The 13,204-nt window shown below is 41.6% G+C and overlaps 1 protein-coding gene across 2 annotated transcripts in view; it reads right to left on the bottom strand.

Annotated features, from left to right (window-relative positions):
* Window positions 1–13,204, bottom strand: part of INPP4B (inositol polyphosphate-4-phosphatase type II B) — a 1,970,577-nt gene that overhangs the window by 367,342 nt on the left and 1,590,031 nt on the right. For both annotated transcript variants that reach the window (XM_078676858.1, XM_078676856.1), the window contains one exon: window positions 12,075–12,198. In XM_078676858.1, coding sequence (XP_078532984.1) covers window positions 12,075–12,198 — 124 coding nt within the window. The remainder of the gene's footprint in view (window positions 1–12,074; window positions 12,199–13,204) is intronic.

Here is a 13,204-nt window from a genome sequence, read left to right as displayed (position 1 = left end):
ATTTTAATTGATTTGGGTCAAGCATTATTTTCCATTCCTTTGCACGATAGCCAGTATTTCGTTGCCTTCTAGTTCGGAAGCATAGTTCCAGCTTGGTGCAGAGTTCCACAAGGATATCCTTGATCTCTAACCAAAAGAATCTGGAGACCCTAGAGTTGCTGTGCAACTCCTGATTCAGTATATCCATTATGTTAGTTAGACCTGCCAGATTTAGGGTGGTCTCCCCCCACACCCAATCTTCCTCCTCCATTTTTTCTGACCTTGTTTTTGCTGGCTTTGGGACTTTGAACACTTTACCACTGATAACCAGTGCTAAGTGCATGTGCAGAAGTCCCTAGTAAAGTGCACTACATGTGCCCAGGGCCTGCAAATGAAATGCTACTCGTGGGCCTGTAGCACTAATAGTGCCACAAACTAAACCAACCCTTTAAACATCGCTCAGACCTGCCATTGCAGAGCATCTGTGTGCAGTTTTAAAGTGCCTTTTCACTCTTTTCAACCTGGCAAAACAAATCTTTTTGCCAGGGCCAAACCTTCCTTTTTAATACATATAAGTCACCCCTAGGGAGGGTCTGGTCAGCACACACAGCAGGGTGCAATGTATTTAAAAAGCAGGACTTGTACATATCCTGGTAGCGAAAACTCTTAAATTCGTTTTCCACTATTGGAAGGCCTATATCTCCTGTAGGATAACACTGGGATTACCTTACACATGTAATATGTGTAATTTACAAATGGGAAGATGTAACTGATTCAAGTTTGGTGTCTCTGGAATCCTAATTGAAAATCCCAATTTATGGTGAATTCAGATTTTAAATTACAGTTCTAAAGATCCCTTAGTCATGTGTCTTCGGTCACAAGACTGGGCTTAGTTGCAGTTGGTCTCCCACTAGAAAGCCACACACAATAGTAGCTTAGGTGTGACTGAGTGAGCCAGCACTGGCAGGATGGAGAGAGGGGATTTGGGCCCAGCCTCACTTACACCTAAATAGGCTGTACGCTGTCCCCACACAAAGGACTGCATAGCCCCTGAAGTTAGTCTGGAGCCAGGGCAGGGAAAGCAGGGTATCTGTGCACTTCAAAGGCATACCTCTAGAAGCACCTCCCCACTTCAAAAGTACAACTGTGAATTAAAGAAGGACCTCAGACACTACCACTTCAGTACACTTCTGGCCCTGTAGATACTCTGCCAGAAAGAAGGACTGCTGTGCTGCTAAAAAATACTGCTACTCTGCTAGACTGCACTTGCTGGGCTCTGCCTTTGCTGTGCTGATCTGCTACCTGTTGCCCTCTTGCCTGGTTAAAAAGACTAGACCTGCATCTGTTGAACCCAGAGTGACTCCAAGGGCTAGTTGGCTGGCCTCCTTATATGAAGCCTCAGGGCCATAACAGGCTTTCAACCTCCTGCACCTAGACTCTGCCATCTGTGAGTCCTCCCTGCCAAGTGGTGACACCCCAGTCCTGGACCCTTGGAAGTGGGCCTAAGGTGCTTTCCAGCAGAACCAACTCATCTTCTCTGCTGAGCGACACAGCCAAGCAGAATGAATGCATCTTCTCAGCCGGGTGGTGCAGTCCCAACCAGAACCAATGCATTGCCGCTGCTGTGTCAATTGGACCCATTGCAAAACACCTGCATTGTAGCGCAGCAAGTATTTGGAACCGACACATCACCCAGACAGCATGGTGCATCCACAGCTGAGGTCTTGGCATCTCGTATTGATGGCAGCCTCAACAATGAAGATGGACTCTGCATCATATCCTCGATGCTTGACTTCACAATGCAAGCCCCGTCAATGGGATGCTCGACAACTATGCAACTTAAGATTGCACCACAGCCTTGCAGTATCTCGCAACCAATGCATCGCTTTAGCTGCGCTGCACATCTTTGACATGGATCCAAGCAATGCCCAGCAAACCAGATTTAAGGCACTCTATTCAGCAGCACTAACTCGGTCCCTGTAACCAGCCCAAACTCCATCAAGGTCAGCCTGAACTTGTGACTTTGTCCTGGTCCGGCACAACCAGATATCCCCATTTGGCGCTTTGTGCTTTAGGGTGCCATTTTCACTTTTAACATTAAATTTCGATATATCAGGTCTACTAGTAGGATGTTTGTCGTGTTGGTCTTGTTTTACCTATTAAAACGTACTCTATTTTTCTACATTTGTTTTGAGCTCCTTTTGTGGTATGTTTTCACTATGTTACTGATTGAAGTGTTAAACAAATACTTTACATGTTGCCTCTAAGTTAAGCCTGTCTGCTCTGTGTGAAGCTACCAAGGGGGTGAGCACAGGTTAATTTGGGGTTTGCTTGTCCTTACCCTGACAAGAATTGTGGTTGCTGCTTGATCAGGACTTATAGCCTAGTCAACCAACAACCCAATTTCTTTGGCATTGACAACGCAAGAAGCATGCAATCTAGACACTGTACCTCTCACCTAGCTGACATAGGGCATAAGATGTCCCCAGCTAACTACAGGATTGTCAGAAGGAAGCCATGTACCTAGGACACCATATTGAAAAGGGTGCAAGATAATTGTTCAGAAGAGAATTTCTTCCTTATTGCAGAAAAGCTTTCCCAAAATGCAGAGAGAAGTTAGGATACTTTTGGGAATGATAGTCTAGCTTGCCAGTGAATTTGCAGCTTTTTCTTACCAGCTGTGCTCCTACAGAGTGTTAAGCACAATGGTATGCCAGATCCATTACCATGGGATGATTGCGAAAAAGTATTCATCGAGTTGAGAAAGAGTGTCAGTCATGCCACGGCTCTAGGAATGCCAAACTCTGAGAAATCTCTAACTCTTTATTGTTCTGAGAGGGAAGCGTGCTTCCTATCAGTACTGACTCAGATGCATTGAACCTCAAAACGACCTGTTGCTTATTTCTCAGCGACTCTTGACTTTGAAGCCACAGCGTTGCTGGGCTGCCTAAAGGTGGTTGCCACAGTTGATGTCAGCATTCAACAATGTGAAAGAATTGTAATGGGGTAACCTCTTACAGTCATGGTGCCCCATGACATGGAAATCCTACTTACCTGCACTAGAATTGAACACATGACCCATAGCCAGATCACAGCCAATTCTTGCGGCTGGAAATGTGACATTAAAAAGATTTCATGTCTGCATTTCTCTACAATGTTACCATTATGCAAGATAATATGGTAACCGGGTAAAAAAATGATTCAGGGTGCACTGCACTCTAATTACATGGGAGTAGACAACAAATATAGTATATGGGTGTTGCTCCAAGGAAAAGGGGGTTGGTTACCATATATAACCATAATATCAGGGGATATTAGGGAACCCTAATATAGGGGAGAGGATGTAGCCTTACAGCTGGAGGGGTTGACATCTAAACTTGGGAATCAGGTTTGAGTCTCGGCAACGATGCTCAACAACCTGTGATTCTGGGCAAATCATTTAATCTCCACATGCCTAACAAAAGTTAATTTGTCCATCTGTAACGAAACTGGTGCTCATGTAAAGTGCTCTGGTACCCAATTTCTCTGGTCTAGTTCATGCTATATAAAACTCTTACAAAAAATAATAATAATATGCCCTCTAAATGGGGAGCAAGCCTTATCAACTTACAAATCTGAGCACTCAGGTATTTGCGAAAATAATCATAAGTACAAAAATTTCAAAGTAATATATTGTTACCATTGCCTGATGGGAATGAAAGTGATGATGGGGTAAACCATAATTGTCTTGATGTGATGGATTTGCGTACCAAACCAAGACCTAACTTTCAAAATGCCCCTTTGGAAGAGCCGATGGCATGTTGATTGTAGATGGTTCTTCTTGTTTGAAAGATGGCAGAGGAATTTTCAAAGCAGCCTATGCTGTTGTGCCTTAGAAGGTGCAGAGGAAGCCTCCTGTTTGCGCAATGCAACTGCTACACAGGTGGCTGAATTGATTGGTCTCAGTAGAGCCTAATGTGTCTCTGACAATTTAAGAGTCATCATTTACACTTAAGGCCGCACAGGTTTGGTGTTGTCCATGATTATGGACAATTGTGGTCCCTTAGGGATTCATGACCTTTTCTGGGCCCCCTATTAATAATGGGCATTATGTTATGGAGCTCCTCAAGGTTTTATAGAGACTGGTTGAAGTAGCTAGCCATGGTGAAGTGCACAGTACACAGGAGTGAAAAATATTTTTTCAGTACCGGAAATAGGTATGCTGATGACATTTCCAGATATTGCACTCTTGGGTCTTGTTCCTTCAATGGAGAATGTTCAAATGAAGCAGAACAAGACACTTCCCTTAACCTGTTGCTTGCAGCTAGTGAAAAGAATGTAGGAATAAGAGCCAGAAAGTGAATAGAAGAGGTGGGTCAGAGCAGGGTGTACTAAGAATGAGGATGAAGTTTGGATTTCTGTTGATGATCGGACTTTGATGCCTGATTCTATGTTATCCCCTATGGCATGTTATTTCTATGGGACTACACACAGATTGAGTTGCTTTGGTCCGTCTTTTTGGTACTTATTCGTTCAACCCAGGTAGTTGCAGCTGAGTTGTGTCAGGGTCACCAGTTGAATGCAGGCAGAAGAACTGTCATCCTCCCTAGTCCTAGTTACATAGGACGATCAGGTGGTCCCATTAATCACATGAAACTTGATTTCATTGAGATGCCTGTCCGTGATGGGCTCCATTACATTATGGTAGTCATCTGTCTCTTCTCCCAATGAGTGAAGGCATACCTTACCAGAGGAAGTGACAGTCTTGCTTTTGCCAAATTGTTGGTGAGAGAGTTGATCACTCGATTTAGGATCCTAGTTTCCTTTCATTTATTATTTATTTATTGAGTTTTATAGAGTGTGAATTTGACCCGTTAGGGTATCAGAGTGCTTTACAGGAATTGCCAGCAGTATACAAAGACTTGGATTGTGTGAGGACGCGGGGGGGCTGGGAACAAAGGGGTAAAAAAAGGACAAAGTAACAGTGACATTTACAGTTCACAGGGAAACAAGGGTTCAAAGTCAATGGTGGGAAGCCCAGGGTGCCGGAAGGATAGCTCCTGTGCACTCCCATGGATGCATAGCAAGGAGATGGGGCAAGATCTCATCTCTGAGTGAAATAACAGGCAGAGTTTAGGCTAGGAATTTGCACAATAGGAAGGTTTTGGCACTCTTTTTTTGAAGCGAGCCAGCGACGGGATTCTTCTGATGGCGGGAGTGAGTTCGAAATTCTTGGTGTGGCTCCAGAGAAGGCCTGGATGTAAGTTTTATTTTTCCTAAAACGTGCAGGTTGGAGCAGGAGGTTCTGGAGGACTGTGAGTTTCTGGCCGCTCTGGATAGCATGAGTTTCTGGGCAAGATATGCAGGGGAGTTTGTGTATAATGCCTTGTGCGTAATACATGCCATTTTGAGTTTGATTCTGGCCTGTAGAAGAAACTAGTTCAGCGCGTTCAAATGTGGTGAGATATGGTCGAACTTCCTTGAGCCTGTTAGAAGCCTGGCGGCCGCGTTGAGGCAGGCTTTTAAAGGTGCCAGCGAGATCTTGGGTAAACCCAAGAGGGTAGAGCAGCCATATTCCAGTCTTGAGATGACTAATGCCTGGACAGCCATTTTCAGGTCGGGAGTGTGAAGGAAGGATTTCAGTTTCCTTAGGAAGCTCAGGTGGAAACTGGCTGATTTAGCCATCAGGTTGATGTGGTCCCGCATGATCAAGTTGCCGTCCAGGGTTATTCCGAGAGTCCACAATGGTTGGAGGGCAGTTTAAGGCTGTGATGGCCTTGATCCATATCTGAAGCTCAGGGTTTGTTTTGGGTGGGGATATTAGAATAAATTCTGTCTTCTTTGCGTTGAGTTGGTTGGATGAGAGCCATTGGACAATCAGTTTCAAGGCTTCATTCATGGAGGGAATCTCCTCGATAGAGGAAATCTTGATGTAAATCTGGGTGTAGTCAGCGTACATCATGGCAGCCATTTTAAAAACAAGGTACTAAAACTCTTGTCAGGTGGACCAGCGATTTCATTTTAATTACTGCCCTGAGGCTTCAGGAATCTTGGAACAGGTTAACGGGACACTGAAGTCTTGTCTTGCTAAAGTGTATGCATCTACATCTCTGTAATGGCCCAACACTCTTTCTTTGGTGTTGATGAGGCTGAGAAGCATTCCGGATCAGAGGACAGGACTGTACCCCCACGAAATCCTCATGGGTAGAACCATGCGACTCCATGATGACCTGTGACTGCACATGTAAATTATACAGATTACAAAGTTCTTGACTACTTCAAAGGCCTAGCTGATGTGGTGAGTTTTGTCTTTCGTCAGGTTGAATTTGTGACTCCAGCACCGAGGTAGGAACAGTAACATGACTTCAATCACAGTGATTGAGTTTTGGAGATGAAGCAAGTGAGGAAATGATGTTTGGATCCCGGATGGCATGGCCTTTGTCAGGTATTTCTGGTCACTAATACTGTTGTTAAATGTGGAGGTAGCATGTGTCTCACACACAGAGAGTAAGGCAAGCTGGAGAACACATGGTGAGAGCCGCTAATAATGCATAAAGGCCAAACTTAATGAAGCCCGGGAGCTCAGAGAGAGAAGATGAAGAGTGTTCTCAAGGGCCTCAAAGTCAGGCGCACACAGGTGCAGGGACTATAATAAATAAGTCACACGTTGCCACAGAGATCCGAACCGAAGGAGCTGTGAGCACTAAATTTGCTGGGAAGAAAGAATGAGTGGTGTGACTAGAAGGGGACCAAGAAACAAAAGGTGGCCAAAGAGAGGAGAGAAAGACAGGGAGTTCCTGCATCCAGATAACACATCAGAGAAGACACTAATGAGGAGATAGGGATTAGTGAGCAAAGTGAGAGTGACTATAAACAGCCAGTGGTCAGGACATCGAACAGAAAGCAGGTGCATAGTCGAAAGTACACTTGAATGGGCATGTTTTGCAGAGAGTAAGGTTGATTTGAAAATGCTTGTGTTTGATGATCTCTTGATTGATTTTGAAGAACCTCCATGATTAAAGCTGTCACATTTGATTTTTGAGTGACTCCTGATTTTACTCATACCAAAATCAAATGATATTCCTAAAAGTCTGAACTTCCAAACGGAAATTTGTAACAACCTTTAGGACAGAGGCCTCAGTAGAGGAGTAGGGATATCATTTTGAATAAGATTGACGTAGGGCTAGAGTCTGACTTTAAAGCAACTGAACTTGACTTCACTGTGAAAAAGTCAGCAGTTTTACTGAAATTTGCACTAAGAAGTTATCAACAATTGCTTGGTTATATTTGCTTTGATTCACATTTTTCTTTTTCTGGTTCACAAGAAACCATGACAACCCTTTCTCAAAATAAACGTAGAGCAGTAGTGGTCACTACATCAATGATTTCTATTATATTAATAACATGCTTACTGATAATTTCTAGTTCTGCTCCAGTACAAATTACCTCTATTGCTAAACCTGTGTTTGTTTATGTAGCAAAGCAACCTAGTACAGAGAGAACAGTCTTAAACAAAGATATTTCTAAGGGAAACTTCCTAACTAAAGTCTTATTCAACCTTTTGATTGAGTATACTCAAGTAATGCATGCAAAAGTCTGCTATGTATGTACTCACCTGCCTTAATCTGTGGTAGAAGGGATGACATACCATCATATCCCACTAACCTATGGTATTACCTGTAATTTAATTTTGAGCCTGTTATATCATCAAGGCCGGTTTGCATATTATTTCTTAAACTACGATGTAGTATTTTCAGCGGTGCCCATGCATAAGCATTTAAACCATCACGCTAACACCTAGACTGTGGATACTGTTTACCATTTTTTCAACCCTTTAACTAAACTTGACACTTCTGGAGCTCATAGGCAGAATTTCACTTACAAGATGAGTTAGAGGGAGAAGGATTTCATTGATGATTAGGAAGACAAAAGGGAAGAGACTGACACAACGGCAAAAAAAGGAGGGAAGGAATCACAGCAGATTTGGAGAAAGAAAGTACCCTCTTAGAGAAATGAGGGTACAACCAAGATTTCTTTTTCATTGGGAGAAACAAGTAAAGTTGGGCTTTACAAGGCAAAAATAAATTTTTAAATGCAAATAATGATGAGATGGGGTGAATGTCCTCATAGATTACAAGGTTTGATTTTTCTGAGTTTGTCTTCATCGGGGAGGACTCTGTTATTTTTGATGTTTATTACATTTTTTAAAACATGTTTCCTTTAAGCTTCCTAAACATTGGTGGGGGAGCTGTTATTTAGGTTTACTGTTCCCTAAAGTGTAACATGTGGAGAAAATGGGAAGCCAAAGAGTTATGCTTCCTGGGAGGGTTAAGTGTAGTGCTTTGTAAGTAGTGAGAGATATCTTTGGAGTTAAGATTCCCTCTGTTGGTGTAGTTGTGAATGATTTGAAGATCAGAAAGCAGTCTAGCTTAGTGAATAAACTTGCAACCAGTATATCAGATGCGTTATTAGTATCATCAGGGAACTAGTTGCTATTAGGGCAGTGGCTCCCTAGAAATGGCCTACCTTAGATATATTCCTCACAAAAAAATGGCAGCATTTCCAAGATGCTTCGCATTCAACAGTGCTGCACTTATGTGCCTGACAAGAGTCAGGATATCACCAGGTTTGTGAGGAATCTCACAGCAGTGTCTAATGATTTGAATGAATTAGAAGAGACAGGTACTTGGAAAGTACTTGGGTAGGGATTTTCTGCAGTAGGCAAATGGTTTAATGAACATGGTAAACAGCTACTAGGAACTATTTTGAGACCTATATTGATTTCTGCAGTGTTCATCGTTTGTTTGTTCTTGATGGTGGAGAGATTCAAGCTGATGACAAAAGAGAATCCAGCAAAAAAATACAAAACAAGATCAAGAAAAGGAAGAGAGAAAATGTGGGGATGGAAGAAATGCAATGTTATCTTTAAGATGAGCTGAAGGAGCTAGATGTATCTAGATGTAAGCAGCAGCAAACAATGAACAGGTTCTGAAAGTGTATTAAGGGAAAGGAGGGTGTTTTCTGTCATAGCTCTCAGATCTATCAGAGGGTGGACATTCATGAAGCAATACTGGTTTTGATTATTTGTGCTTGAACAATCTGTCAATCTGCAACCTGCATTAATTTTGGCTTGCATGATTTACACATGAATTATTAATTATGTACTTGAATTATATAATTTACTAGTTTCTTGTCATTCACATTTTGATGTAGCAGAATGAATCGCATAAATATATTTGATTAAACTTTAGTTAGCCAATTTGCTTTTAAAGTTGGCATGAGTGAACCTAGGTACTTCACTCCATTTTAAGCTAATCATTGTATTTCTCTCTGCTATGCATAATATGTTCTGTTTCAGATAACAAAGCCCCTGTGTGCTCACTAAAATGCAATTCTTTGTTAGCTTACAGTTTGAAGGTCGTAATATAGTGATTAGTTGGTTTGGACTGAAATCTCGCCACCTGAAGTGGATGAGAGAGCTGAGGAGTCAATATTGCTTTGTGTGATATCATGAAGATAGCTGTGGGAGAAAGGGTCGGCTTTGTACTATTCTGTGAGAAAGAGGCCAACACCAGGCATGTAGAGAACATTGGACTTGGATTGGTTATCACTTGGTGGGAAACTGAAGATTGTAACTTTTGGATGTAATTTTGTGTTTAACTGTGCAAAGTTTGTTAGTTAGACCACTTGCCCCGGTCCACTTTCACAGACAGGCATCTCTTCTCATCTCCTGGGACCAATGCTCCTTGTTTCCTGCTCGCTGAGGTATTCTCGAGAGCAAGTGCCTTTTTTCTGATTGTAATTGGAATCTTTATCTGGTTCCTCTTTGGAGTCTACATTTGCTGATACCGACAACTTTAGAAAGTCCCTGACCAACCCACAATCTAATTTTAGGATTATGGTGTTTCATTTAGGAAGCATGTCTTTGCCTTGCTTTCCACATAATGCTTTAGTATATTAAATGCCTTTATTATAAGTTGTACTACTTGGATTATATTCATGCATGTTGTATCCAAGAGAGATTTTACTTGACAGAACTGATTTGAGATGTAATTTTACTAATCTGCTTCATGGTTTGTAAATCTACTCCTCTCTGTCATTACACTGCTTCACTGCCAATCAAACGTTAACGATTTTGTGATTTCAGCCTCAGTTCAAGACACAGACCCTCTGGGTGGAGATAGCGGAGTTTTGAGTTAGTGCAAGAGACCATACTTTATTTGATCTATTCTTGCTACCGGAAGTAGACTAATTTAGTAAACCAGATATAAAACAATTTATTATATCAAAGATAGGTCTCCAGCAGCACAAGGAAGTGACCACCACAATTTTGAAGTTATCACCAACTGAAGGGAATCTTTTTGAAACATGCTCAGAATATAACCAAACACTGACACTCTATAGAGAATGCAACTTACAAACGTACACCAGACTATACTGACCCGAGGACAGAACACACACTGAAAAAATGTAAAACTGAAAATATCTAATAAAGCTAACAGATAACATAAGCCGACAGATAAAGCCAAATTGAAGCTTAAATTACAATATGAGAATTACACAAGTTACCACACCGGTGTTACATATAGACCATATACATTTGCCATGTTGTGAAATGATCTTTAGTGTTACGAGGATGTAGGCATCCAAAGCCACTGATTTTTTTAACTAGTAGGAAAAAGCAGATGGGCACGGACACAAAACTGGTCTCTAAAATGCCAGGATGACGCTGTTCTTGTGCTGCTTGCCTTTGGTTAAAGTCCTTCTTGCGTGGGCCCATCTCTAATGTGTATGAGACAGACACGTCATTCTACCACCTTTATGTCTGTATACATATCTGACAGCTCTAACAGGCAGAGTCCATTTCCTGCAGGACACCTCTATGTGCACGCTTTGAATTTCAAAGCATCACTCGTGCATATGGTTGTACAGTCTGCAAATGAAATTTATGTGTTGCACATGCAAATGCATTGGTATGATGTGTCCTTTATAATTGATGATTTATTCAATTAGGATGTATCATTTGATTTCCAAGTAATGGGATCAGTCTTGTTGTTTTGAAACTTTACTTTTGGAATTATTAAATACGTTAGCTTTTTAGACCCAAGCGTTTCAAGGGTTTGGTACAGACGTGTGTTCCAGATTTATTTTGGGTATTATTTGCTCTGACTGACACTAAGTGTGCCTTGTGAGTCAGATACCCGTTGGGACCTTTATCTACAATGATTCCATCTGACAACCAATCTATAAAGAAACCCCACCGTCTCATCTTCTGTAATTCATATGTGTTTGTTGACATTATAGAACTGCCTTCCATACATTGCTAAAGCTGATAATCTACAGCCTCTGACAAATATAGTTATGTTAACTGTCGATCAGTCAATGGTCACTATCACCCATAACGTTATAGACAATATGAAGCAGGAAATCCTCTTTATCACTTGCTGAGCCCACAATTTCCTATAAAAAAGTTTAAGGCATCACACCAGAATGGGAGCAACAGAATTGAACCCTACACAATATCAGTGGCGTAACAAAGGCCCCTGCATTGAAGGGGGGCCTCTGATTTCCATGCCCCCCCTCAGCACAGTAACCTGGTCTGAGAGATCCCGAGTGAGTCCGGAGGAAGGACCCTCCATGTCCTTTGCTGGGGGGCCCCATCAAGTTTCGTTACACCACTGCACTATATGCTTTCAACAGAGAAGCTTGTGAATCACTTTAAAATACAGGACTTAAAAGAAAATGCTACTATGAAAACCACTGACTTCCTTAACACGTTACTGAATACAATGCGTGAGTGCACACTGTCCTCTTCCCAAGACTCGTGCAGCAAGCCTGGCTTTCTACATGGCACTGTGATAGGCCTTTGCTGAACGCAACTATCACAAATCCGAAGCACTGTGTAAGGAATTGAGATTAGATCAAAAGGGAACACCAGTATAACCCTTCACTCTGAACTAGACCTGTAAGGACTTCGCCGCAATATGTACAACACATAGATAGTGCAATCTGCAGTGGCAGGAAAAGTGGGATATTGTTGAAACCGACATGCCATCTGAAAATGATTATTTTTTTCTGTAAACAAACGATTAAAAATTCTTGAGAAAAAAACTTACTGTATGTACTGAGAAGTCCTTCATATTGCACCAATAGCCCAACAGTATGAAGCTGTTGTAGGAAGACTTGGTCGTGTAAACTCGAATGTAGCTTGATGAGGAACCCACACATCAATCCTGCAAGCTGAGAGATTAGGAAAAAATAATGTTACCAATTTTAAATGTAATTTGTTCTGTTGAGAGAGAAAATATGGACACTTAAATCTGAGAACTGCTTGACCATGACATGACCAACCTTCTAACCATCTGTATGATTTATTAAACATGCTCGTAATTCCAAATTTCCATCATGAAATACTACATAGATTTCTAATCTTAGAAGAGTTGAAATTACAATCCAATGAGACAAATTATTATTAGTGTAACCTCTATCACTAATATATTATCTGTGGCTCCGACTCACATAACCTATTTTTGACTTGCACTTTCTTTACACGTATGAATGAAAATGAAAATGACAAGCACTATACATGAAGTGAACTTGTATATGCACATTTTATGCGGCATACGCACAGCACTTTTAAGGACAGGGTTGCAAATCTGTCCTTGTAGAGGCTGGTTGTTGGGTGCCACAGCCCAATTTTTGCTTGCATCTCTCATCTGCAAAGTGATTCAGATACCCTGGGCTTGCATCCCCCTATAAAGTGCCTGACATGGTGTGGATCAGACATAAAGAAAAACACCAATCTGAGGTTGCAGGTGATAAAGCAGATACATTTGGGAATCTTTTAGTTGACACATAAAACCGATTTTGACACGTTTTGAGAAAAAAAACGACAAACATGCACAAATTGTGCTCACTATACATTGGAGAATATTGAGAAATAGATCATAAAAAGACTTAGGGCCAGATGTACAACCTTTTTTTGTGGTCGCATACGGAAAATTGTCCTGATTGCGACCACAACAAAAGGGTCCTGGCATGTTCAAACGCTGTTTTGCAAGGCGGTGACTCGCAACATGGATTTTGTGACTCTCGCTACTAAGGGGCATCCCTTCCTAATAGCGAGTCACAATGGAATGGTCGATAGTTTTGCGACTGCATTTGAGGCCGCAAAACACTTGCAGTTTCCCGCCTACTACAAATAGGTGATAAGCTACTTGCAAACGGAGGTCTTTTTTAAATGCAT

This window comes from Lissotriton helveticus, chromosome 2_1, assembly GCF_964261635.1.
Source record: "Lissotriton helveticus chromosome 2_1, aLisHel1.1, whole genome shotgun sequence".
In the NCBI taxonomy this organism is placed as follows: Eukaryota; Metazoa; Chordata; class Amphibia; order Caudata; family Salamandridae; genus Lissotriton; species Lissotriton helveticus.
This window is presented reverse-complemented; position numbering and strand designations above follow the sequence as displayed.